General features: G+C 49.9%; 1 protein-coding gene across 1 annotated transcript in view; it reads left to right on the top strand.

Moving 5' to 3' along the window:
- cxadr (CXADR Ig-like cell adhesion molecule) overlaps positions 1–23,306 on the top strand; it is a 50,407-nt gene extending 27,101 nt beyond the window's left edge. Inside the window, exons 2-7 of the mRNA XM_062537221.1 lie at positions 2,968–3,137; positions 10,217–10,421; positions 16,003–16,158; positions 16,509–16,631; positions 17,095–17,233; positions 20,201–23,306. Coding sequence (XP_062393205.1) covers positions 2,968–3,137; positions 10,217–10,421; positions 16,003–16,158; positions 16,509–16,631; positions 17,095–17,233; positions 20,201–20,474 — 1,067 coding nt within the window. The 3' untranslated portion in view covers positions 20,475–23,306. The remainder of the gene's footprint in view (positions 1–2,967; positions 3,138–10,216; positions 10,422–16,002; positions 16,159–16,508; positions 16,632–17,094; positions 17,234–20,200) is intronic.
- Positions 23,307–24,203: the final 897 nt, after the last annotated feature.

Genomic DNA, 24,203 nt, shown 5'->3' with positions numbered 1-24,203 from the left:
CGAGGGAAAGACTCGGCCATGAGATGGGAGTTTAGAGCAAAAAGGAAATGAGGGAAAGAGAGCTAGAAAGAAAGAGAACCTGAGTGACAGACATAGAGAAAGATAAGCGTGCATGAAATGGAAGCGGAGCGTGTCAAAGAAAAGAAATCAGAAAAGGATGGCCAGATAGAGGAACGCTCGCAGAGGGAAAGAAAGGAAAAGCGAGCGAAAGAGCAAGAGAGAGAGAAAGCGAGGGGGTAAGTAATGACCTGTGCTTGAGTGGGTGCCGTCACCACCGCAGCAGCAGCAGCAGCAGCAGCAGCGGCGAGCCCATTAGATTTGGGCACTAGATTTATGGCTCATCCAGATGTGATGAGGTGATTGAAGGTGGCGCTGTATTAGAGCGGCGGTGAGCGGCAGACCGCACAGCCCAGCCCTCGGCTCCAACGCTAATGACGACTCCCACAAAAGCCTGCTCTCAGGACTCGAGCTCCGCCAGGAATCCATCACGTTAAATCACCGCCCGCCCGCCCGCCCGCCCGCCTGCCTGCCTGCCCGAGCCCCTCGACAAAACGCAGCGCTGTTGAACAAGCGTGCTCAACCTGTAGAGCGTGCAGACATGCCCTCCCCTCGCGCACTGCGTAGGTTAAGACTCCTGTAGAGGTTCCGGGTGGGGCTTTAAAAGGGATCATGTGGATCTTTGGAATGTTCAATTCAAACTTGTGTTGTTTTGCTCTGCTCACGAGCGTTGCCGATTTAGCAGACGCCTTTGGCTTAAAGGGCCTCTCTGGCTTAAAGGGCCTCTCTTTTATCTCCTTTTGTTACGTGTGATGAGTTATACTAGAAATCGCCTGAGCCGCAGGCAAAGCTGGGTGTGATCTTATTATCACACACACACACACACACACACACACACACACACACTCACACACTCACACACTCATAGTCCAGTGATGAAACAGAGATGGAATATGATCACTCAGCTGGCCCTCATGAGAACTGATGGGTGTAAAACCGGCAGAACTGGTTCCCCCAGAGTTTCAGTGGAGCATTGTTCCGATGCCTGCGTGCCTGAGTCACCACTGAAACTCTGCTCAGCCTATTCACCAAACCGGCCTTTCCCCCTCGTCATTTATGGCCGCAGTTTCTGTTGCAGGGAATGCGGTGGCCCTGTCCTTTGCACAAATTAGACTCTGATGAGCTCAGCCATGCCATTTCCCCGTCTCTCTCTCTCTCTCTCTCTCTCTCTCACACACTTTCTCTCTTTCTCTCTCCTCCCTCTCTTTTCTGTCTTCCTCACTCATTCTGCGTTCCCCCAGCTCCCCAAACTCAACCCTCATTTAGCCACCTCGGCCCTCCTGTTTGATTTGTGTCCAAAGTGGGCTAATGACTTGTAAAGTGTGTTCTTGGCAAGACGTGTGTCAGTGAGTGTACTGCTGGCAACGCTGAATGTGGGTGTGTGTGTGTGTGTGTGTGTGTGTGTGTGTGTGTGTGTGTGTGTGTGTGTGTGTGTGTGTGTGTGTGTGTGTGTGTGTGTGTGTGTGTGTGTGTGTGTGTGTGTGTGTGTGTGTGTGTGTGTGTGTGTGTGTGTGTGTGTGTGTGTGTGTGTGTGTGTGTGTGTGTGTGTGTGTGTGTGTGTGTGTGTGTGTGTGTCTCTATGGCCTCTCTCCAGACTCCAGCCCGCTCCACAGAGTGTGAGCTCCGGGAGCTGGGGCCTATTCCTCATTCCTCTCCCTCTTCCAGTAACTCCCAAATGGGCCCATCATGGTGCCCCCGTGGTTTTATGGAGGCTTTAGATTTGCCTGTATTGTTCAGCTCCACTAACCTGCATGTGCTTTGTGAATACATGCACGCATACTATTTGGATTTTGTAGGTTTGGTGTTGAGCAAGATTGCAACATTTTATGAATAGTGGAACAGGAAGATAATTAACTAGCCGTTTCCTTCCTTGCATTAATCATGGTTGAAGCTATATTGAGCTGTATGAACAGTGTGCCGCATCGAGAATATATTTAGTCGCCATCTGTCCCTAAAAATGGAAATAAGGAGAAAATCTGAGAAAAGGAAACCGTTTTGCTTGAGAATAAGTCCAAATGCCAATTCCGTGGTCCGTCATTCAAAGGCAGAGCTGAATTGATTAAATTCTGCCGCCCGTGCTGTAAGGAAAAGGCATTGTCCTGGGGATTTTAATATAAAACGACAGCACGTGATGAGTCGTCTTGGACACGGCTCCTGCCAGCGGCTTAATGTGGTGCGGAGTGGAGATGTCACCAGTAAATTATGAGCATTCCAAGAATAGAAGAATCATCGAGGATGTTCCGGAGGAATGAGGTCATAATGGTTTCGTGTTTACATGGCAACCTACAGCGTTATGCCGCACTGAAATTCTACATTTTTATCCATTCAGGCCTCGCTGATTCTGCCTTGGGTGAAATGGAATGGGTGTGGATGATCTTTTATGCAGTTGCTGACTGCAAAATAAATCGAAACCACCTTCCATCTTAATAAGGATAAATTAAAGCTGTTCAGAGAAGTTGTGCTTAAGGTTGTCTGCTCTCGTAAACGGCATAGATAAAATTGCTTTCATTCAGTTCCAGCGAAGGCGGGCATGGGATTTTGGGGGAACTGTGAGGGGGTCCGTTTGTTTACTCATAAATGCTGAATAACGCGAGCCCATACATCTCCGATGAAAAATAAGACAGGTTTTTAGAAACGAGGCAGCATTAAGTATTGATTTTGAACAAACTTCAGAACTGTGGCCCAACACGGAATGAGCTCTCGGCTGCCGTTGTGCACAGGCCCAGTCCATTGTTTTGATAAATGACGTCTACTTCACCTAGATTTATCTGTCCCAGACTCCCACCGCTCCACACGACTTAGCCTTGCTCTTCTTTGAATCAGGCACCCGAGATGAGGCTAGCTTTCTTTTATTAAGGATACACAGAGTATCATTTTGAACGTGGTGTTGTTTTCTGTCTCTCCCTATAGGGTCTAGCCATGGCCTGGAGATCATCTCGGGAGGCCCCTCCACTGTGGAGAAGGCCAGTGGCGAGAGTGTGAAGCTCGACTGCCAGTTCACATTGGCCCCCGAGGACTCGGGCTCGCTGGACATCGAGTGGAGCCTCCAGCCCTCAGACAACCAGGATGAGGAGAAAGTGGTGAGTACTTACTATTGTGTGTGTGTGTGTGTGTGTGTGTGTGTGTGTGTGTGAATTTGTGTGTGTGTGTTGTTGTTGGTAACGGAAATATGAGAGTATTGTCTTTGTTTGGATCTTACGAGGAGGTACTCGAAACTGTGTGAGGTCAGCCCAGTGCTGTTAATGCCACGCTAGTGCTTTATTTGTTTCAAGCATAAACAAGAACGCTAAACTGGTCTGACTGCTTCAAGTCATGCACACAACATGTCCTGCCAAAGGTCACCATTTCCTGTTGCTCGCTTACAGACATATTTGTGCCTAAGTTACTGCAGAAAGCTACCACCCCTCTTTCAGTTTCATTCTACATTCACACGTCCTATTATCCTGAGCTTTAAGCATAATCCAAGCTATATAATCCAACCATATATAATATACCACAAGCATATTTTGCTTAAATGATGGAAAAATAACTATTTATGAACCAGTGTGTGAGCACATACCTTTATGAAGTTATTACCTTAATGGTCCTCAGATTTTCCAGTGTTCGTTCCAGGCTGGCAGGGCTGGGAGGCACATTTTGGATGATTACTTGTGATGTGGCTCCAGCAGTAGTTTGGTGGTTGTGTAGAACCCTCCCCCCTCCGCTGCAACACACACACAAACACACACACACACACACACACACACACACACACACCACAAACCAGAACACACACACACAAATCCTGTTACGAGGCTTCACACAGGCCTGGATGGCATGACGACAGAGCTAGTTAATGTTTTACACGCATGTAGCTTTGTTTTGAGGCCCAATAAAGTGGGCCACATTTGGCACTGTGTGTGGCATATACCTGGGCCTGAGCTTAAAATGGAAAACATGCCGAATGTTTATAATGCCGACTATGTGAAAGGCATTTACGTATTGAGGCTGTGTGTGTGTGTGTGTGTGTGTGTTTGTTTGTGTCCTTGTGAATGTGAATCCTTTAATGTGATTTAGCTGCTGTTGTTGCTCTCTGTAGTGGTCTTCCATCCTGTTTAGAGCCAGACGGGAAGAGAAGGAGATTTAGGGTCTGTGAGTCCGCACTCTTAGAAACGTATACACATGCTCACAGTCACACACATACACACACTCTCTCTCACACACAGACATTCTCCTTTTATCCTTCAGACACACACACACACGCTCTATCCTCTGAACCATCTCCTGTGCTGCGATGTCGTTAACACACACACACACACACACACACAGCCAGCGCGGGTGTAGGTAGGTGGCGGGAGCATGGTGTTTAGCCGGGGGCGCTGGTTTGACACAGAAAGTGGAGCTCTCTTCCGGGCGCTGGGCTCTGGCACGTGGCTCCCCGGCCCTCTCACGCCTTCAGCTGCCCGCTCGTCCGGTCTCGCTGGGATCGCCCCCACTGCCCCTGACCACCACCACCACCACCATCACCTGCGCCGGGGGCTGCTGCTGCTCTTTGGGTCGCCCCAGAATTGGGTCATCCCTCCCCTGGGCAGCGCTGCACCCTCCTCCGCTCACGCCACACTCCAGCACAGTGCTGCCCAAGCCCAAGAAGCTATAGGCCTTCCGGAACACACCGCACCAAATCACTCCTCCAGCCACCATTTTCCCACCCCCCCTCTCCCCAACTCGGCGTCCACCCCCTTCCTCTCAGAATGGCAGAGAGAGCCTCCCAAATGTTTTCAGTGAGTGTGTCTGAGTGAGTGAGCGAGTTTGACCCAGTTTGTAGATTTATAATGGGAAGAACTTGTGATTAATTTGAGGACTGGGGGGGGATGGTTGCACTAGCGTATTGTTTTTCTGCCTTTAAACAAAAAGACGGCTGCCATTGAGGAGTGGGTGGGTGTGCTGCAGTTCCTGAGGAATGCGTGAGAGTGAGACATCATTGCACTGTGCTGCACCAGCGACTCAGACAGATAAACAGTGTCATCGTTGCAGTTTGGTCTGTGTGTTTACCACTGATTACCCATGGAGTTATTTATTATTTTGATTTATTCTATATTTTACCACAACTGTCCCATTGAGGTACAATATCTCTTCTTCCTGGTCAAGATGGCAGCACAAATATCCCTTGCAAATATAGAGACAGGCGACATTAAACATAAGTACAGAGCAAAAGACAGAGAACACTAAAACTCTGAGTAGACTCCGAGACTTAAGGACAATAAATGCGGAGAGAAGCTAAGGAGACAGAAACATAAGCAACAGAGTCCTTTTAATGGATGTTAATGTGCAAGCTGCTCTCCCTCTGAGCTCCCCCTGAGGTCCGTCCACAGTGCAGCTGGGCAGCTCAGGCTCTAGTCCTCCGTGGCCTTTAGGAGGATCAGTAGGAGAGCAGCATAGCCGGGTCACTACAGGTCAGATGTCTGCGCCTCATGGCCCACAGTAACCAGGGAGTCTCGGTGTGTACCTGCTGCCCTGTGTGTTTGTGCGCAGTGTCCATGTGGTTCTAGCTTTGGGAGTTTGTGTTGCCGTATGAACACCTGTATGTTGGTCTTGGCTAGGCTACGGTTGTGATTGTTTGTGTGTGTGTGTGTGTGTACTTCAGGGTATTCCGGGACGAAGGTCCTGGGGCCTTTTGGCCTCGTCTGCACTCCCGGCGACCATGCGCTCATTCCCCATCCCCGAGCATCCTGGGTAATTGCAGTGGCGGCGGTCCAGCTGGGCCGTGTGATTGACAGAGCCCTCCAGACTGGATTAGTGAGCGGGAGGCTGAGAAGAAAAGAGAAGGGTGGCCACTTGCTTTCCTTTAATCTCCCCTGCTCTTATCTCCGCAGCCCCCCCCCCCCCCCCCCCCCTCTCTCATCTCACCGCACCAGCGCGGCTCAAATGCCCCCTCTCGGTCAACAGGTCGAACGCTTTTAGAGCTCAGACACCGTCTCAAGGCACAGATGCACTGATTGGGTTTACATGAGCCGTGTGTTCTCACAGTGAAGTGAGCGACTGGTTATTGAGATCACACAATGTTGAGTAGCAGTAGACAGAAAAATGTAAGATGTTGTTGTTATTGTTGTTGTTGTTGTTGGTTGTTAGTAGGCGTCTCTTTGTGGGCTGTCAGACTGTGTTGGGAGAGTAGTTTGGGTCTTTGCGGAGCCAGGCTGACTGTTTACTGTAGCGCTCTCCGCATTCCTTTGTGTGTCTGGCTGCCTTTGTGTGGTTGCAGTGCCTCCCATGTATGTATGCCAGAGACAATAGGAAGCGCCTTGAATGCAGAAGCCCAATTTTAGATCATTGTCTTCTTCCCTCTGAATGCGGCCCTCTTTTGGGGGACAGTGGAGCGTGACTGATGCTCGCTCTGTTTTTCTGCCGTGCCGGTGATGAGCTCAGAGATTCCATACATGCATGCCCAGTTGGTCAGCCCCCCAATCCCGCCGAGGGCATCTGCGTTAGCGTTGGCTAGAGGTGGAGGGGCCTCAGGGGGGGCTTGGGTGGGGTCGCCTGCACATACGCTCGCCTCCCACATCACCACGGGTCACACAGAACGACCGCAGCTAACCAGCTGCGCTACGGCTCAAGCGTTAAATAAAGCTCACGCATTGAGTAGAGATTTCTGCGGGCCTTAATATAGGCTAGTGTTTGTGTATGGATTTATCAGATTTCCAATCCCCTGTTCAACACCCTGCCTTGCGCTGGCCTGCTGGGTGTAGCCATATAGCATGCTGAATATGATTGCACCATGATGGGATGTGTGTGTGTGTGTGTGTGTGTGTGTGTGGTGGAATGTCAGCTGTGGAATGACTATATCTGAGTGTGTGAGTATTCATCAGATTTCCAATTCCTAGTCCAATACCCAGCGCTGGCCTCCTCACCTCCCAAGTGTAATATCCTTCCAGTTCAGAGGGACGGGGGTGGCGCTGCGTGGGCCAGGAAATCAAATCGCACCAGAATGAAAATATAAAAAAAAGAGTTTCTCATTGAGCATCGATTTTCTGTTCGGTGTGCTTTTACAAGGAGGCCAGACGGGATCGCTGTTAATCATCACAGTAATAGTTTGTAGTCAACAGTTAGATGTTCATTTCATGCTTGGTGTGCCTGGCCAAGTGAAATTGATGAGGCCGGCCGCGTGCCTGTGTCTTTGGGAAGAGCAGCTGGAGGTGAAGGTGCAGTCAGTGCTGCTCTGGAGATAGAGGTGTGTGTGTGTGTGTGTGTGTGTGTGTGTGTGTGTGTGGGGTGGGGGGGGGCAGGTAGGGGACGGCAGGACGGACACACTGTGGATGTTCCAGAGCAGCCAGGTGACTCACCATTGATTTGCATATCAAATGAAGCACTCCGCACTCCCAGCTGTATGTTTGTCATCCTTGTGTGTGGGTGTGTGTGTGTGTGTGGGTTGGGGGTGGGGGGGTGTCACGTGACTCCAGCCAATGACCTCACCTTTTTAAATGGCCACGTGTAGGCTGCTTGGACACCAAACCCCCCCTCCTGCATTGGGCCTCAGCCGTTGGCCTCAGGTAGATTTTTATAAGGAAGGCAGAGTGTTCCCACATCAAGACTAATCAAAATCACATGCAGCCACGGCAAGGAAAGAGAAGGAACAGCAAAAGGGAGGGAAAAAAAGAGAAAGACTGGTGGGGTCAGGATGTGGCTGGGGGTGGGGGTGGGGGTGGGGGTGGGTGGAGTGAAGTGAGCATGCACGACTACCCCGCTGCGTCGAGCGCAGGCCGCTCTCGCAGGTGGAGCTGACTCAGCCCTGCTGGCCACGGGGAGCAGGGGGGGTGCGGCGTGGTTCGGCTCGGTCAGCGCTCCTCCGCTCCCTCTCCCTCTCCTCTCTCCTGAAGCCCTGTCCTCAGGTCCCTGTGGCTCGCTCTGCCCACCGAGCGGAGTCGGCATGTCGCGTGTGCTGCTGTCAGCCGGTCCCACTGGAGCTGATCTGAGATCAGAACAGAAGTAAAGTTACTTCTCTACCGAGCTGTCTGGCCCGCAGGGAAAAAAACAAGACCAGGAACCCCCTGACCTCAGCACAAGTAGCCCACTCTACTTCAGGGGCTTTACTTACAGGGCCTTCATATCCATGAGTGTGTGCATGCTTGTGTGCGTGGCGTGCCTGTGTGTGTGCGTGCATGCGTGTGTGTGTGGTGGTGGTAATGTTGTTTTCTTTGTCAGGTGTCATCGTGTGAGTGTGTGTGTGTGTGTGCGCGCGTGTATGTATGTGTGTGTCTTTTAATGTTTGTGTTTTAAATATTGAATGTTCCAGTTAAGAGGTGCAATAGCTTCTGGTATGCATACCACATGTCCTTGTGTATTTTTGGCTGTGAAATTTGCATACGTGTAAATATGTCTGCCATGGTGTGTGTGTGTGTGTGTGTGTCCCTTGTGTGGGAAGAGAAGTTTGGTAGGAGTGAGACTAGTGTGAGTGCCTGTCTGCCTGTCTGTCTTTAGCTCCAGGCTGTTCAATTTCCTCTCTCTCCCGCGTTCTCATTTCGGAGTGCTTACCCCTGGTGCGGGGAATCCAGCTGAAGTCCGCTAATATGGCTCTGTCCAGGGGGCACAGGTGGTGCGCATTAGACAAACATGCTCCGTGCTTAATATGGACAAGGTGCCCACTCATCCTAACAGCCAACCTTTCAACTTGTCCTGGAGGACAGTCACCTTTTTGTTTTGTGTAGAGTTCAGGTTATCTCTCACTCTCTCCTTGTGTGTAGTTATTCTCTCTCTCTCTCTCTCTCTCTCTCTCTCTCTATCTCTCTCTCCCTCTCTCTCTCTCTCTCTCTCTCTCTCTCTCTCTCTCTCTCTCTCTCTCTCTCTCTCTCTCTCTCTCTCCCTCCCTCTCCCCTCATCTCTCTCTCTGTCTCCGTGTGTGGATTCAGTGTCCTTGTTTCTTGTCGGTCTCTCTCCTAACCCCCTGTGTTTCTCTGATGTGTTCATTACTATTCCACTTTTGCCATTGTCTTGTTTTTCCCTCTGTGTGTATCATGCTCATCTCTCTAGCACCCTGGTGTGTGTGTGTGTGTGTGTGTGTGTGTGTGTGTGTGTGTGTGTGTTTGTGTATGTGTGAGAGACTGTGTGAGGCCTCCTCTTTATCGGCCTGGTTACAGAGAGCGCACGCCTCCTGTGGTGTGTGTGTATGTTTGTGTGTGTGTGTAAATAGGGATTGCTCGGCGTCTCTGCTTGAGTGCGTTTTGGCACTGCTGAGTTTTGCACACACAATTTAAGCGAGAATTTAAATGGAGTAATACCCACTTATGCTTTGAGGGTCAGTCTGTGTGTGTAAGAGGGAGAGAGGGGAAGTTAAAATAAGAGAGGCAGAGAGATGGATTCTGTGTGTGTAGTATTGTGTGGAGTGGATGTTTGGCAGAGATTGTGCATTTGTCTATGTATGTGTATTTGTCTATGTGTGTGTGTGTGTGCATTGTCTATAGGGCATAAGCACTAAGCATATAGATACCGCTGAAGTTGAAGTCTGGGCATCTCTCAGAGCCAGGAGCAGAGTTCTGGTATTTAGCGTGTGTGTGTGTGTGTGTGTGTAGGTCTGGGTGTTATGGTTGAGAGAAAGTGTGTGTGTGTGTGTGTGTGTGTGTGTACACGTACACCTTGGGCTGAGTATGGTGTTGACACAGCAGGTGATGATTTGGCTCAACAGAAGCCCTTTGTTTGTGTGGCTGGTGAAAAGGGCAAGCATGCCTGGTCCTCTGAGGGCCGTGCTGCAGATAAGAGAGGGGCCGCTCGGCTGCTCCGTCTCCTGCGTGAAGGCCAGAGAATCCGCTTACTGTAGAGACGTCTGACCTTCTCCAACCCCGGCCTCATGTCTGAAGATCCCCCCCCACCACCACCACCCTCACCCTTAACCCCCTCACCTTTCCCCCACCACCAACACCAGCCTTAACCCCCTCACCTTTCCCCCACCACCACCACCACCACCACCCTTAACCCCCTCACCTTTCCCCCACCACTAACCACACCCTTTTTCAGCTGGTTTGCTTATCTCTCCACTGATATGAATGGTTGCCAAACAAAACTCTGAGCCACAATGAATTTTTTGGTTCTGCTCTTTGTGGTACCCAGATTGTTAAATTTGTACTTTTCTAAAGCGCACTACGGGCACTTCCTCTTCTCAGTCTTTGACGTCCTCTCCTCTGTTCCCGGACAGGTCATCCTGTACTCTGGCGACCGGGCGTACGAGAACTACTACGCTCCTCTGAAGGACCGCGTCCACTTCAACTCCATGGACCCCAAAAACGGCGACGCCTCCATCAACCTGCTGGCGCTCAAGTCGGCCGACACGGGCACGTACCAGTGCAAGGTGAAGAAGGTGCCGGGCATCCGCAGCCGCAAGGTGGTGCTGCGAGTGATGGGTGAGTTGGGATGCTGGTGCCCCTGAAGAGGCCGATGGGGGCAGGGGGGAGACCAGTGGTCGGGGGGGGGGGGGGGGCAGTGGTCAGGGGGGGGGCCAGTGGTCAGGGATTGGAAGTCCAGTCCGGTTTCAGTTTTCTAATGCAGAGGGAATGAATGTGTGGGAGTGAGTGAGGGAATGAGTGAATAAATGAATGAACCCCTTGTTTGTATGGGAGGCAAGTTGCCTTGCATAGTTAACAGTGGTCATCTTCATAAACCACAGAACGCTTCCTCATACATTACCCATACAAAAAATCATCAACCATCCAATAAAATGTGGTTAAGGGGTCAGACCGGGTTGTCCTCGATCTTGGTATGGTTTGACCTCATCTGACAACCGAGGGCAGCCTGAAGCTGCAGTGACCACATTGAGATGAGTGTCGGCCATATCACTGCAGCTCCACACGGCTGGCCACGCTATCTCCAGTACACATGGTTCCTCTTTTTCTACCCACAATTACCATCTGAACACCAAAAGCCAGCACATTCCGAGTAAACAGAAAACAAGAGCAGAAAGAATAGTTGTGGCAAGAGAATAGTGGTCGCAACTGCACAATTTGGAAGCTTCTTCAAATTCATTTGGATGTTCCGGTCGCATTAAGGAGGGATAAATGCCACTGTTCCCACTAGTCCTCCCCAATACTTCACCATGTGCTCCTCAGCTCCTGGGCGTGATGTATGTTTTTTTAAAGATATATTTGGTGACAAAGTCCAGCTATCTAGTTTTGAAATGGGCCGTTCTGCTGGCTATTAGGTAGTTATGATTAAGTAATGCATCATATCTGAAAAGAAGCCCACGTTCTTCAAAAAATGAACATTTTGTGTGTGTGTGTGTGTGTGTGTGTGTGTGTGTGTGTAAGCAACGTCATGAACGTAATTCATCTTTGACCTAAAACTACTCTCTGCATTCTGAGTGAGCGCCTGCCAGGAAAGTGTGGTCCTCAGAGCTAAGTTTTGAGTGTGCTTACTCTGCGCATGGCTTGATGGTACAGTAGGTGTTAATGAGGGACCGTCATTGAGAGTCTGGGTTTTCCTTTGGAGTTCTCTGTTGTCGGCTCAAATCGGAGGATTTCTCTGTGAAAACAGTGCAGTCTCTTAGAAGTCAGTCTTCATTTGCTAATCAACATAATCCGCAGATCAAACGCTTTCATTTAAGACATGCTTCATGTAAATAAGAGGCAGCAGATTAAATGTTTGGCTCCATTGCTTACTCGGAAGCCGTTTGGCAGGAATTCATTACACACACACACACACACACACACACACACACACACACAGAAACGCAGCCTCACCTGTCCCAAAAAGTCCCTGTCAAAATAATTTCTGTCAAATAGAACAGAGGAGAAATTGCGAGAACACACCCACACACTGCCTTTTAATGCAAAGCTGTCAGACCTGTGTGCCACCGAGAGTGATTTCCTGAAACTGGGCTCTCGTGAGAGCATAACATTCATTTGCCTACAGAGACAATACAGCGGCAGGACGCCTGGTATCAGTTTGCTTACGCAAGAAAAAGGCCGATGCTGGGCAGCAAGCAAGTTCCTGAAAGTACAGTATGTGTGTTCATCTAAGTAAGCAATGGTAGGAGTGTCCCAGGAGATCAGATACAGTGTTCTCAAATAGCGTGTGTGCCGTCTGTGCACGTCACTGCAGTATTGTGAGTGCCGGTGCTGTGAGGGGCTTTATATCTCTGAGGTAAGATACAGGGTTTTGAGCTCTCACTGCCATGCCATTTGAAAGACTGGATGTCAATCCTCCAAAATCCTGTCCTACATATCCACTTACGTGTCCGTCCGCTACTACTGTGTGTGTATGTGCGTGTCTGTGTGTGCATAATTAGAGCGTGTGTGTGTATGAGCGTGTGTGCGCGCCTCCTATATGTGAATGGTGTAGGGGCTGGTTAGCCACTCATCCTGAATAAGTGGAGGCATTATCCCTCAATCCTTCCTTCTCGTCTCCAGCCTGAAGGCTTGACACTGAATTCAGTTTTATTTATTGCCGCCGCCCTCAACGGCCCCCCATGCCATAGGGAGTCGTTTTCCAGGGGTCAGATTTAATTGTCGCGTATAATCTGGCCGTGGGATAGGTGCTATCAATTATGAAACATATTTCAGCAGCTTAATGAAGAGTGCGATGGAGAGGGGGGGGGGGGGTGGGAGGGGGAGAGGGGGAGTGACTGTGAGGAGGACGAGATGAAGGAGGGGGAGGGAGAGGAGAGGAGAGGAGACGAGATGGGAAAAGCGATAGCCAGGGAGAGAGTCTATGAAGGAGATGCAGACAGATAGAGAGAGGCTGGGACAGAACAGGTAGACACAAGAGCACTTCAAACAGGCTCTATTGCATGGAGAGGATCCAGTGAAACCACTTGATGCCCAACAACCAGTGGCCAGCACAACTCTGATACGTGATCCACACTGTAGATGAGTGCTAGGATAGAGTTCACATTCAAGATGGAGCAAATAGGCAAATCGATCTGAGTTTGCACTGAGGCAGCAGTGCTGATGGCTCTGCATGGGTCATTGGAACCAGTCAACTCAGCGCCCCTTTGCCACTTTCTGCTGTCTGGACAGCCCAGCAGCAGTGTGACTTAGAAATACGTCAAATCCAGACTACAGTCTAAATTCCTTTCTCTCTCTCTCTCTCTCTCTCTCTCTCTCTCTTCTCTCTCTCTCTCTCTCTCTCTCTCTCTCTCTCGCGCTCTCGCTCTCGCTGCACACAGCAGCCCTGTCGCTGGACCAGCCTCAGATCCGCCTGTCTGGCATGGGTCCATGTCAGATGAGGGCTCGAGCTGATCTGGAGTCGGCTGTTGTTGAGACATGAGATGGGCAGGGATGGGTAGCTAGGTTTGTTCTGAGGTCAAAGAGATGGCTGCTGTTCAAGTGTGTGTCTTACTGTATGTGTTTGACTTTTACAGATCTGCGCTGTGTGGTGCTGTTAAAGTGAGTGTGTGTGTGTGATGTGAATATATGCATGTGTGAGGTGTGTTTTGCTCTTGAAGTGGTGTGCGTTGGTGTGTGTGTGTGTGTGTGTGTGTGTGTGTGTATGTGTGTGTGTGTGCGTGCGCGCACTGCATTTTCCTGATGACAGGTGTGTGTGATCTCTTGTCATTGCCCTTAGCATCATCTGTGCACAAGCCCTACAGGCTCAGGCTGCATATCAATGTGTTTGTGCATGTGTTTGTTTATCTGAATACACATCACAAGTGCACACACACACAGACACGCATACATCACACACACACAGCTTCGAATCACGTCTCAAAGTGAGAGTGCAGCCAAGGAGACACACACACGCACACACACGCACACGCATACACAGAGGTCTGGAAGGCTTTTGTGTGGGTGCTGTTGCCCTTGAGAGCCAATTCTCTGCATCCAGGCTTAACAAATAGACACACACACACACACACACACACACACACACACACACACACATCCTATCCAACCCAGCTGTAAATATGCTGCACAGCTAATCTGCAGGCCTGCTCAGCGAGCCCTTGTGTCCAAACACTCGGGGCTATCAGATAAACAGCAGAACAAGGCATCTACACACCGATCTGACACCTCCCTCAGTCACATGCTTTAGTTTAGATGCGCCTCACATCTGAAGGATTCCCTCACAGTTGGTGAACATGCAGAAGCCTTCTTTAGTTTCACTCAACAGAGTGTTTATGTCTGGTTTGGGGGGTTACATGCAAACATGATTCTGCTGTAGTGCTGTATTTGTTGAGGCTTGCTTGGAATGGCAGTGAAATGGATGAAGATTATGCTAATTCAGTGGGCTCGTCGCTATGTGTTGTAGAGCGTGAGCCATTAATTATGCGTGCTACTTGGTTTTTATTTGATTAGCTTGTTGGGGTTTCTAGTTGGTCGACTATCAGCACCAGAGGACACGAAATTACATGCTAATCTTTTTTTAGCATTTTGTGTGTGTGTCTGTGTGTGTGTGAGTGAGTGAGTGTGTGTGTGTGTGTGTGTGTATGTGTATACGCTTGCATATGTGTAAGTGTGGTTGGGTGATCATGTGTGCAGATATCGGTTTATATGTTTGTTTGAAGGTGTGTGTGTGTGGGTGTGTTTCTTGTATGTGTGTGTGCGTGTGTGTATTTGTGTATTAGCGTGAAGAGATCATATCTGATAGTAAGCATAATGCATCACATGCATCCGTTTCATTACAGCACATTTCCTTCCCCCTCTCATGAGAGAGAGAGAGAGAGAGAGAGAGAGAGAGAGAGAGAGAGAGAGAGAGAGAGAGAGAGAGAGAGAGAGAGAGAGAGAGAGAGAGAGAGAGAGAGAGAGAGAGAGAGAGAGAGAGAGAGAGAGAGAGAGAGAGAGGAAAACCGTGTTTGCCAGAGATAATTGAGGCTGATGGGGAGAGGAAAAGACAGAGCAAGGGGAATGAGAGGAGGAACACGAAGGCCAAACTGGTGGAGACCGGTCAGTCATAGACCTCAGGAGCACCGGAGCTGGTAGAGTTTGGTTGAGTGTGTAGTGTAGACTATTGCACATTTGGTGTGTGTGTGTGTGTGTGTGTGTGTGTGTCTGACTGCTGTTAATCCAGTTTTTCTGCACTGAAAGCCTTTGGCCCTTGTAACCGGCCGTCTCTGTTTTCACAAGCCATGATGTCAGCATCGAGCCCGCTTCTATCGGCCCGGATGGGGGTCCGTGGGGTCGAACACTGACCTGGCCTGACCCCATCTCACACAGACACACAGACACACACACACACTCACTCTCACAACACTCACTCACACAACACTCACTCACACACTCATACTCTAGCTCTCTCTCTTTGTCTCTCTCTCTCTCTCTCTCTCACACACACACACACACACACACAGAGGCTCTTCTCTCCCCCTTCCTTCTCCCCTTCCCTCTCTTTCACCCCTCTACCACCTTCAGTCTCTCTCTCCCTCTCCAGCCTGCTTTTAATTTAAGGGCTTGTTTGCCTTTGGATTCTCATCTCATCTCCTGCCAGCAGAGACTACGCTCTGTTTGCCTTTTCTTTTCGGACTTCACAGGGAGAGGGAGGGGGAGAGATGCCCCCTACCTCTGCTCTGGCCTTTCTCTCTTCTCCTCTTCCCTCCTTTCCTGTCCTCCTCTCCTCTCCTCTTCCCTCGTTCCCTCTGTGCGGTTCTAGTAAATGTCAATGGCAGTATCTGCGCTGACAGCAGCTGTGTTCCCCCCCTGATTACCGCAGCTCATTATTTTGTGTATGGCAGCTGCAACAGAACAGGAACAAGCACCAAACAGTGTGTGTGTGTGTGTGTGCGTCTTCACGTCTCTTTGTGTGTGTGTGTTGGACACTGGGATGTAAGCTGCCTGTGTGTGGGGGTTGAAGGGTAGTGTTTAAACGTTGAAGGCCCCATGTCAGACCCCTAGGAAAGCAAACAACCATGGCTGCTCATGGAGGTATGCACGGTAATTGTTTGCACCTGGACCATTGTTTTTGATGTTCTCTCTCTGTCTGTCTGTCTCTTTCTGTCCATCCTCTCTCTCCCTCTCTCCCTCCCTCCCTCCCTCCCTCTCTGTTCCTGTGCAGTCGCTCCGTCTAAGCCGCGGTGCTACTCGGAGGGGGCCACGCAGGTGGGCAAGGACGTGGTGCTGCGCTGCGACTCCACCGAGGGCACCAACCCCATCACCTACACCTGGGAGAGGGTCACCGGCAACAAGCTGCTGCCCGCCACCGCCGTTCTGGGTAAGACACACACACACACACACACACACACACACACACACACACACACACACACGTGAAGAGAGAGAGATATTATGCGTATCACATACAGCTTTGGAAAAAATGGAGAGACCACGGCACATCTTCTGATGTCGTCCTACAGTTGCTGAGTGATATTCAAATGAGTTAATGGTCATATTCAAAATGAAGAGGTCATTGCACATTTGAATATGACGGTCAACTCATTTGAAGGTCACTCGGCAACCTTAGGACATCAGACGAATGTGCCGTGCTTTCCAGAGCTGTATGTTCCCGTATTGGTCCAGACTTCTCAATGGACGTCCTGTTCATGTGTTGGTGTCCCTCCTCAGACCCTGTGAGCGGCAGGATCAACATCCGCAACGCCAGCGAGGGCTCCTCGGGGACCTACCGCTGCGTGGCCAAGAACCGCGTGGGCATGCAGGACTGTGTGTACGAGCTGAGCGTCATCCCGCGTAAGTAGCGCTCCCTCCCTCCCTCCCTCCCTCCCTCCCTCCCCCCCTCCCAGACCAGCACACACTGCACATGTGCTCCACAGGGGCTAGTGCTCCTCTTGCCTGGCACCTTGACCCCCAAAGTCCTGGCTTTAGGAAGACCCTGCTGTCCATCTGCACCAGTCACTTTATGGATGTTTGTATGGAAGTCAGGACACTAATAGAGTTGTTTAGAGGTTTCCAAAAAGGAAAGTAAATGGTCACACATGTATTATGTCATAGAGCTTCACAAACCCATATAAACCTTGATGAAGTCCCATTTAGTCACTTTGATCAGACCCCGGCCATGTTCACGGCTATGGCTCTTTGTCTTCTGTCTCAGTTATGTTCTGTAGTACTGTAGGCCATTCTAGATTGATGACGATGATGGTGATGGTGATGTGATGATGATGATGATGATGGTGATGTGTTGTCCTCTCCTCAGCTCCCAACACGGCGGGGATCGTGGCGGCGGCGGTCATCTGCGTGCTCCTGGCCCTCATCATCATCGCCATCATCCTCTTCTGCTGCTGCCGCGCTCGCCACCGCAAGAAGTACGAGAAGGAGATCTCCTACGAAATCAGGTACACGCACACGCGCACACACACACACACGGAGCACTGCATACCAGCAGACAGTAAGCCGAGGCAGTGTGCTTGTACATTCTCCAAGCCGGTTCCATTTATTGCCATTTTTATCACCTTGACATTTGTATCCATAACTTCCATCCACTTTTCATCCCAAGTGTGCCGCAGCAGCACTTAACCCTTCCTTAGCTGGCGGAATGCGCTGTGTGTACATCGGCACACACCTAGCTCAGCTCTCCTCTCCTCAGACGCAGCTCCTCCAGGCTGGACCCAAGCACACACTGCCCCCAGCACACGCGTCAGTTGCCCATTAGGGCTGTGTATGTGTGTACTGTATATCCGCAGTGACGCGAGGCACAGGAAAGGCGCAGAGCCGATCAATAGCCGTACACCTGGGGCGGCGGGAGCCGGTGACCTTGGCATTGCACCATGCTCCGTGACTGCTGCCCGCCGACACCTTACAGATGCTCCGCCGCTACCTATAGCACACTGCAAGTGTGATTAATGGCTTCTGATGAATGGGAGCCACGCTTGGATGCCGTGGCTAATGTAAATATCAGGGCCAAGGGCTTGAGAGCGGACGGCTCATTTTGGGCTTAATGTGGGTGGAGTGGTAGGAGCACAGATGGATGTTGATGGGTGGGGAGCCAAAAGGGTTTCTTGAGCAGGAGTGAAATTAGGGTCTAAAATGTCTGATTTTTTTTTTGTTGTTGTTGGTTGTGGTTGTTGTGTGCCTGAAGCATTAGTTGAGTAGCCTCCTGCATGGAGTTGCAGGGCTGGGAGGTGTGTGTAGTTGGAGACGCAGGGCTGGGAGGTGTGTGTAGTTGGTGTAGTAGGCTGTAGGGGAGATGCTGTGGCCGTGTGCTGCTGACGTGATGTGTGTGCGGCCGTGCGTCTGTCCTGCGGCTCCTCTGTGTGCGGTGCGATTGGTCAGGCTGGGCAGCAGAGCGGGCGTGCGCTGAGGGCGAGGTAGGTAGGTAGGGTAGCAACCGCGTCTGAATCGGCCCCGCATGCCTGTGGCCGCACGTCATCCACACAGTCCTGCTTTCACTCGCAATCCGCGGCTTTGCTCAGCCCCGCCAATCAGCCCCTCTCTCTCACTCTCTTTCAGTCACACACACACACGCTGTGCACAGCACAGAGCCAGGATAAAAATGGTTGTCGCGCCATCAGCTCTTTCCCCCCTGCTTTTCTCTAAATGAAAGGCTGGTGTAATCACTTTTAGAGGTCTGTTTGTTCAGTCGATCCCTGCCCAGCTCTATCAATGGCTCTCCCCAGCCCTCCCCTCCCCTCCCCTCCCCTCCCCTCTCCCCCGCCATTGGCTGCCCGCCGTCCCATAGAAACAGCTTTTCAGGAGAGCCCCGGGGTCTGTCTCAGCCCCCCCCACCCCACCCCACCCTCCATAGAGGCCCCACTGCCTACACCCCTCTCCCCCCCTCCACCCCTCTCCCCTGCCGGTGGCCCCGCTGTCTGTGTGTCAGCGGCCAGTGTCACTCCTCCTGCCTGCCACAGAGGGGATTAGCGCTGAGGGCCAGTGGAGAGGCCGGCCACCTCCATGCAGCTCTCACCAGCACACCACCAGCACAGAGCACAGTCACTCCACTCACACACACACACTCCACCCTCTCTCTCTAGTGTCTGATATCTCTCTCTCTCTCCCTCTCTCTCTCTCCCTCTCTCTCTCTCTCTCTCTCCCTCTGTACCTCTTTCATTCCCTTTGCTCTATTTCGGTGTCCTCTTCTCTGTCTCCCCCTGCTTGTGCTTTGTGTTTTGCTGTTGATTGCTTGTTAATGTGGAGAGGACTGGAGCCCGGGGGCTGGTGAGGAGGTTGGCAGTTGGCAGCGTCCCGCTTGTCTGGGGCATTCCTCTGTGACTGTACCTCCCCCCTCAGTCGGCACTCACAGTGGAAGTTGGCACGGCGACACTGGCATCGGTTTCGCCCCCACGCCGCCCCTAAGGCTACATCCGCTAGCCAGTCTCTTCCTCCATCTCTCTCTCTCACACACTCGTTCCCTCTCTCTCTCCCTCTCTCTCTCTCTCTCTCTCTCTCTCTCTCTCTCTCTCTCTCTCTCTTTCTCTCTCTCGGTCGCCTCCCTCTCCCTGTTGTCCCTGGCCACAGTGAGCTCTGATCAGGTGCTTGTGGGAGAACCTGATGAACCATAAACATGTAAGATTAGCCCAGCAGTGATGTCAGGCTAGTGCAAATAGGAAACCAGGTGACCCTGCTATCCAAACAAATATGCTCCGTGTGTAAATAGAGTGATGGGCAGAGCAAACATTGACATCAGAAACCATTTGGGGAAAATGCACGCTTGTGTGCCGAGAAGCTTCTCTGCCCTGATATCCTACTGCTTCAATAAGGCACGCCTAACATATGTGTTGTTCCAAGGATAATAAACTAGCCGCTGGGAGTTTTGAGGATCAGCCTCACTTGTGTTATTTCAGTGGACTGGTTTAGATTGAGTTTAGAACGGTTCCCTGATCACACAATCCGGCTTTATTGTGTCTCTTCCTGTTCTGCCATACCAGAGCGAAGTCTATCCAGCAATCATGACAAACTTCATTAGGGAAATCAGCTCTGCTCAGGAAATCAGGAATAAACATGTCAGTTCTCTTGATTACCTGAGCATACTTGATTTAGCTCAACTAAGACGTACACACACACAGCACTACAGGGACTCTCCACCACTGAGCACGAAAAAAAGATTTTGAATCTATTTTGAAGTGAATAGAAATGAGTACTGCGCTAGTCATGTACGTTTCACTAAACAATTGTATTTATTTCATATGGACGGTTTCTCTTCATCATCATACTGTTTATGTTGCATTATACTGTACAATCACACTTAATTATGTGTTCTGTGTTCTATTGATGTTGGTATATTTAACCAGAAAGCGTAAAGGTTCTTAAGGATCTCAGATTTAACCCTCCCTTTCCCCTCTCCTCTCCTCTCCTCTCCCCAGAGAGGACGTGCCCCCTCCGAAGAGTCGCGTGTCGACGGCGCGTAGCTTCACCAGTGTGGGCAGCCAGCGCTCCTCGCTGGGCTCCATGTCGCCCTCCAACCTGCACGAGTACACCAAGCCGCAGTACGACAAGATCCCCTCGGACGAGTTCGAGCGGCCCCCCAGCCACGCGCCCCTGCCTCCCCCCGGCAAGCCCGTGGGCCCCAACCTCAGCCGCATGGGCGCCATCCCAGTCATGATCCCCGCCCAGAACAGGGACGGGTCCATCGTGTAGCGACCCCCCCCTCACCCTCACCCCAGACTCTCATCATCGTACAGCGCCAGGTCTCTCCGTGTGACTGCGTGTGTGTGTGTGTGTGTGTGACTGAGTTTGTATGAGTAACTGTGTTAAAACCCCACAACGCACTCAACACCTGGACAAACAGAAGACAAACTGAAGATGGTAGATGAGACTGGAAAGAAGAAAAAGAAAAAAAAGAAACACATGAATTGACTTTCAGAACTTCTCCTGACCTGAAGAAGATGAGTGATTGACATGCTTTATGGTCTGCAGGATGAGTTGGAGTTCCACTGTTTTTATTGTTGTAAATAGCCCCGTGCATGATCTCTTTTGAAGCTTAGATGATCCTGTCAAATGAAATCTTAGGTGAAAATGATTATAAACGGTTTTCACACGGATACATAATAATATATCCTGTAAAAGCCAACAATGCGTCATCTAAATTAGACATCTGAATATGATAATGTGCTGAACGCTTTAGCACCTAGTCACCTACTGGTACCTTTTAATGAATTTGGCCTTCTGTTTTAGTTAGCCGGTGTGACCTCTGTCCAGGCTCCCAGCATATTACATGACCACATGTCTCAGGATATGGCTAAGTGATGCTAATGAAATGTAATGTTGAACAACAACACAGTCTCCCACCAGAAAGGCTTTACTGCATCATTTAAGCCTTCCAGGCCTGTTTATGAAGTTCTTTCATGTGCCCTTCGTGGGCTTTTCTTTTGTTCCTTTTTTGTTTTAATTTTTTTTTTTTTAATCATGTTTCAAGAGATTGTTTGAAGGATAGATATTTACTGTCTATTTTTCTTTTCCTTTTTAATCAAGATCTTTTACTCAATCCTTAGTGGGAGTCTGGAACGCCCACACTCCCCTTGTCTTTTCCTTGTACATGTTTGTGCCATGTGGTTGGCGGGCTCTAGTAATCTGCTGAGCTGAGCTCTCCTCTCCTCCTCCACCTCCTCCTCCACCTCTTGACCGTTTTTAGCGCCCTTGGCTTGGTGGTGGAGTGGTTCAAAAAGAAGGCTTTTGATTGGTGGGTCTTTGTGTCTCCTCACGTGGGTACTGCACTCCCCCTCCACACACACAACTCCCCTCTCCTCCTTCGTTACAGGGCCGTTCCAAAGACTGTGTGTGTGTGTGTGTTTTTAGGGAGTAGCGGGGACTTGGGCTCGTGTGGGTCATTCTCTGTTCACAGGGCACTCACATTTGATTAGCTTTGACTACAAACGGACCTGTCAACTCTGTTCACCTCAGAGTTGCTCTACTCCCACAGTTGATATTACATATCAACATATCAGCATATTGGAGGCCCCATGTCCCCCTTAACGACACACACACATACACACACCGCATTTCTCTGATTGCATAACATTTTTAGAACAATGGCCACAATCCAGCTCTTTTGGTCCCTTGTGTGTACATATAAGTATTAATCGCCTCGTGTGTGTAATTGAAAATATGAAGTATCCCACTTCTGGGTCTGTGGTGAGCTCTATTATTTGCACCATCGGTCAGATTATTTAATTGAAGGATTAACTAAATTTAGTTTTTTTCCCCTCTAATATAATCCCTGCAGTCGTCATAGCGTTGACCGCGTCCACAGACACTCAGATTGATGACCGAAAAAAAGCCTGTCGAGTCACCGTAGAAAACTGATTTTGACCGCAAGAAGCCCTCCGTGACCATCCCCTCTCCCGAGACCGTAGAGAGTCTGAAATGAGCCCTGCAGTACATGTGCCTTGACCGTGCTGGCTTTCATAGACTAACGCAAAGGATGTAGCCGACAAAACACCCACCGTGACCCACAGCAGCGTGGTCGGTGGCACTGACTTAGGTTGGCACAAACCAGTGTGGGTATGGTGACGGGAATACTTGGTATACGTGATACGGATACTCGGTAGGAATGCATTGCACCCTGGTCAGGTTTGGTTGTGAAGGTCGCCAAACACTGTTTTGAAACTGACCTCGTTCACCTCAAATGTTTAGCTGTGATTTTTGAGTCCGAATTTTAGTCAAACCATCAGCTCAGTATCAACATGTCTCTTTATCTCCAAACATTAATTTACAGTCTCTCCCTTGGAAGGAGCCTTTTTAAACAGCTGTTTCAGATTTCATTTTTTATGAACATTGTTTCTGTTTTAATATGTATGTATATACTGTAATTTTGATTCCGAGTGTTAGTTTCATTCAAATGAACTGTGTACGATAACTACTAGCTCACATGCTGTTCTTAGCAAGTGTAAATCTGAAGATGACATTTTTGGGGGTGGTGTGGGAAATTGTAACGAGTTTATACATAAGTGAAGAGGATTGTGTACAGACTCACACAGGTGAAGGCTGTAGAGAGAATGTATCCGATATCTGGGTTCAGGAGAAACATTTGCAAACAAACGTGCTGGAATTCATTTCTTTTTGGGTGAAGATCAAAGAATAGGTGGAAGGCCTTTGCTCTTCATTGTGGAGACGAGGGCCATTCGTTCTTCTGTAAGCCCTCACGGCTGAATGTTGTCCTCTGATTTGTATTTTTTTTGGATAGGGACCAGGTAGTCCTTCGGTAGCATAGACGTCTAGCCATTCAACTGCTGATCTAAAATCAAAGTCAGTAGCGATTAGGTGAAATTGTACAGGTCCTTGAAGTTAAATGGCAATTACTGCTTCTAATACCATTAACTGTAGATTTGAAAAAGTGTACTAATAATGTTTGAAGATATTCTCTTTTTTTCTTTCTTTTTTGGTTTGCACATTATGTAAAAACCTTATTTTTTTTCTTTTGTGTGTGTGTAATTTTGTGATGTATTTTTAAATAATAAAATAAACTGAAAACGACAAATGGTCTCTCTTGTCTCTCCACCTCTCCCGTCGTCTTTCCACCTTCGTCCTCCGTCTGGGTGAGCAGCTGTTGTCTAGTGTCGCCGAAATTAAAAATCGCTCTCGTCCCTGTCCTGTCTCTCTCTCCTTCCTTCTCTTTCTTTCTCTCACTCTCTTTCTTTCTCTCTTCCCCCCCCCTCTCTCTCCTTCTCCCCCCCCCTCTCTCCTTCTCCCCCCCTCTCTCTCTCCTTCCTTCTCTTTCTTTCTCTCACTCTCTTTCTTTCTCTCTTTCTCCCCCCCTCTCTCTCCCTCTCCCTCTCTCTCTCTCTCTCTCTCTCTCTCTCTCTCTCTCTCTGAAAATTCTCTCTTGTGCCTGTGCAGTCCTGTGGCTTTGCGGGGTGATTAATTTTAATCTCCCACCGATTTCCACCTTCTAACTCCAGGTGAGGTGACTCTCTACCCGCCTAATGACTGCGATTAATCAATGAGCCGTGAGGGCAAACGAACGAGAAGAGAGAGAGGGAGAGAGAGACTGTTGTGCCGACGGCATTGACCAGGGGCTGGAAGCTAGCAGCAGGACGACTGACTGATGTTCAGATTCATCCGACTGCATTGAGCAGCGGTGCCTTTGGGGCAGCTTAGTCAAACAGACTCCACGACTGGGTGATTTTTACCTGCAGCAGATAGCCAGCCAGATATTGTACTTTGCTTGTAATGCTGGTGGGTGCCGAGGAGGGGGGGTGTCATCCACATCAGTCGTTAGCCGAACAGGTGATCAGTCATCAGGAGGCTGGTTTATCTGACAGCCCTGCCGTATGCGTGGGCAGTATCCAGTACCGATCTCCAAATCCTGGCTAAATGAGGGGGAGGCCGACTGACTGCTGCCGCTGATGCAAGGCTCTGGCCTTCAGC

Source organism: Sardina pilchardus, chromosome 5 (assembly GCF_963854185.1).
Source record: "Sardina pilchardus chromosome 5, fSarPil1.1, whole genome shotgun sequence".
In the NCBI taxonomy this organism is placed as follows: domain Eukaryota; kingdom Metazoa; phylum Chordata; class Actinopteri; order Clupeiformes; family Clupeidae; genus Sardina; species Sardina pilchardus.
The sequence above is the reverse complement of the archived record's forward strand: the minus strand, read 5'-3'. Positions and strand labels throughout refer to the sequence as shown.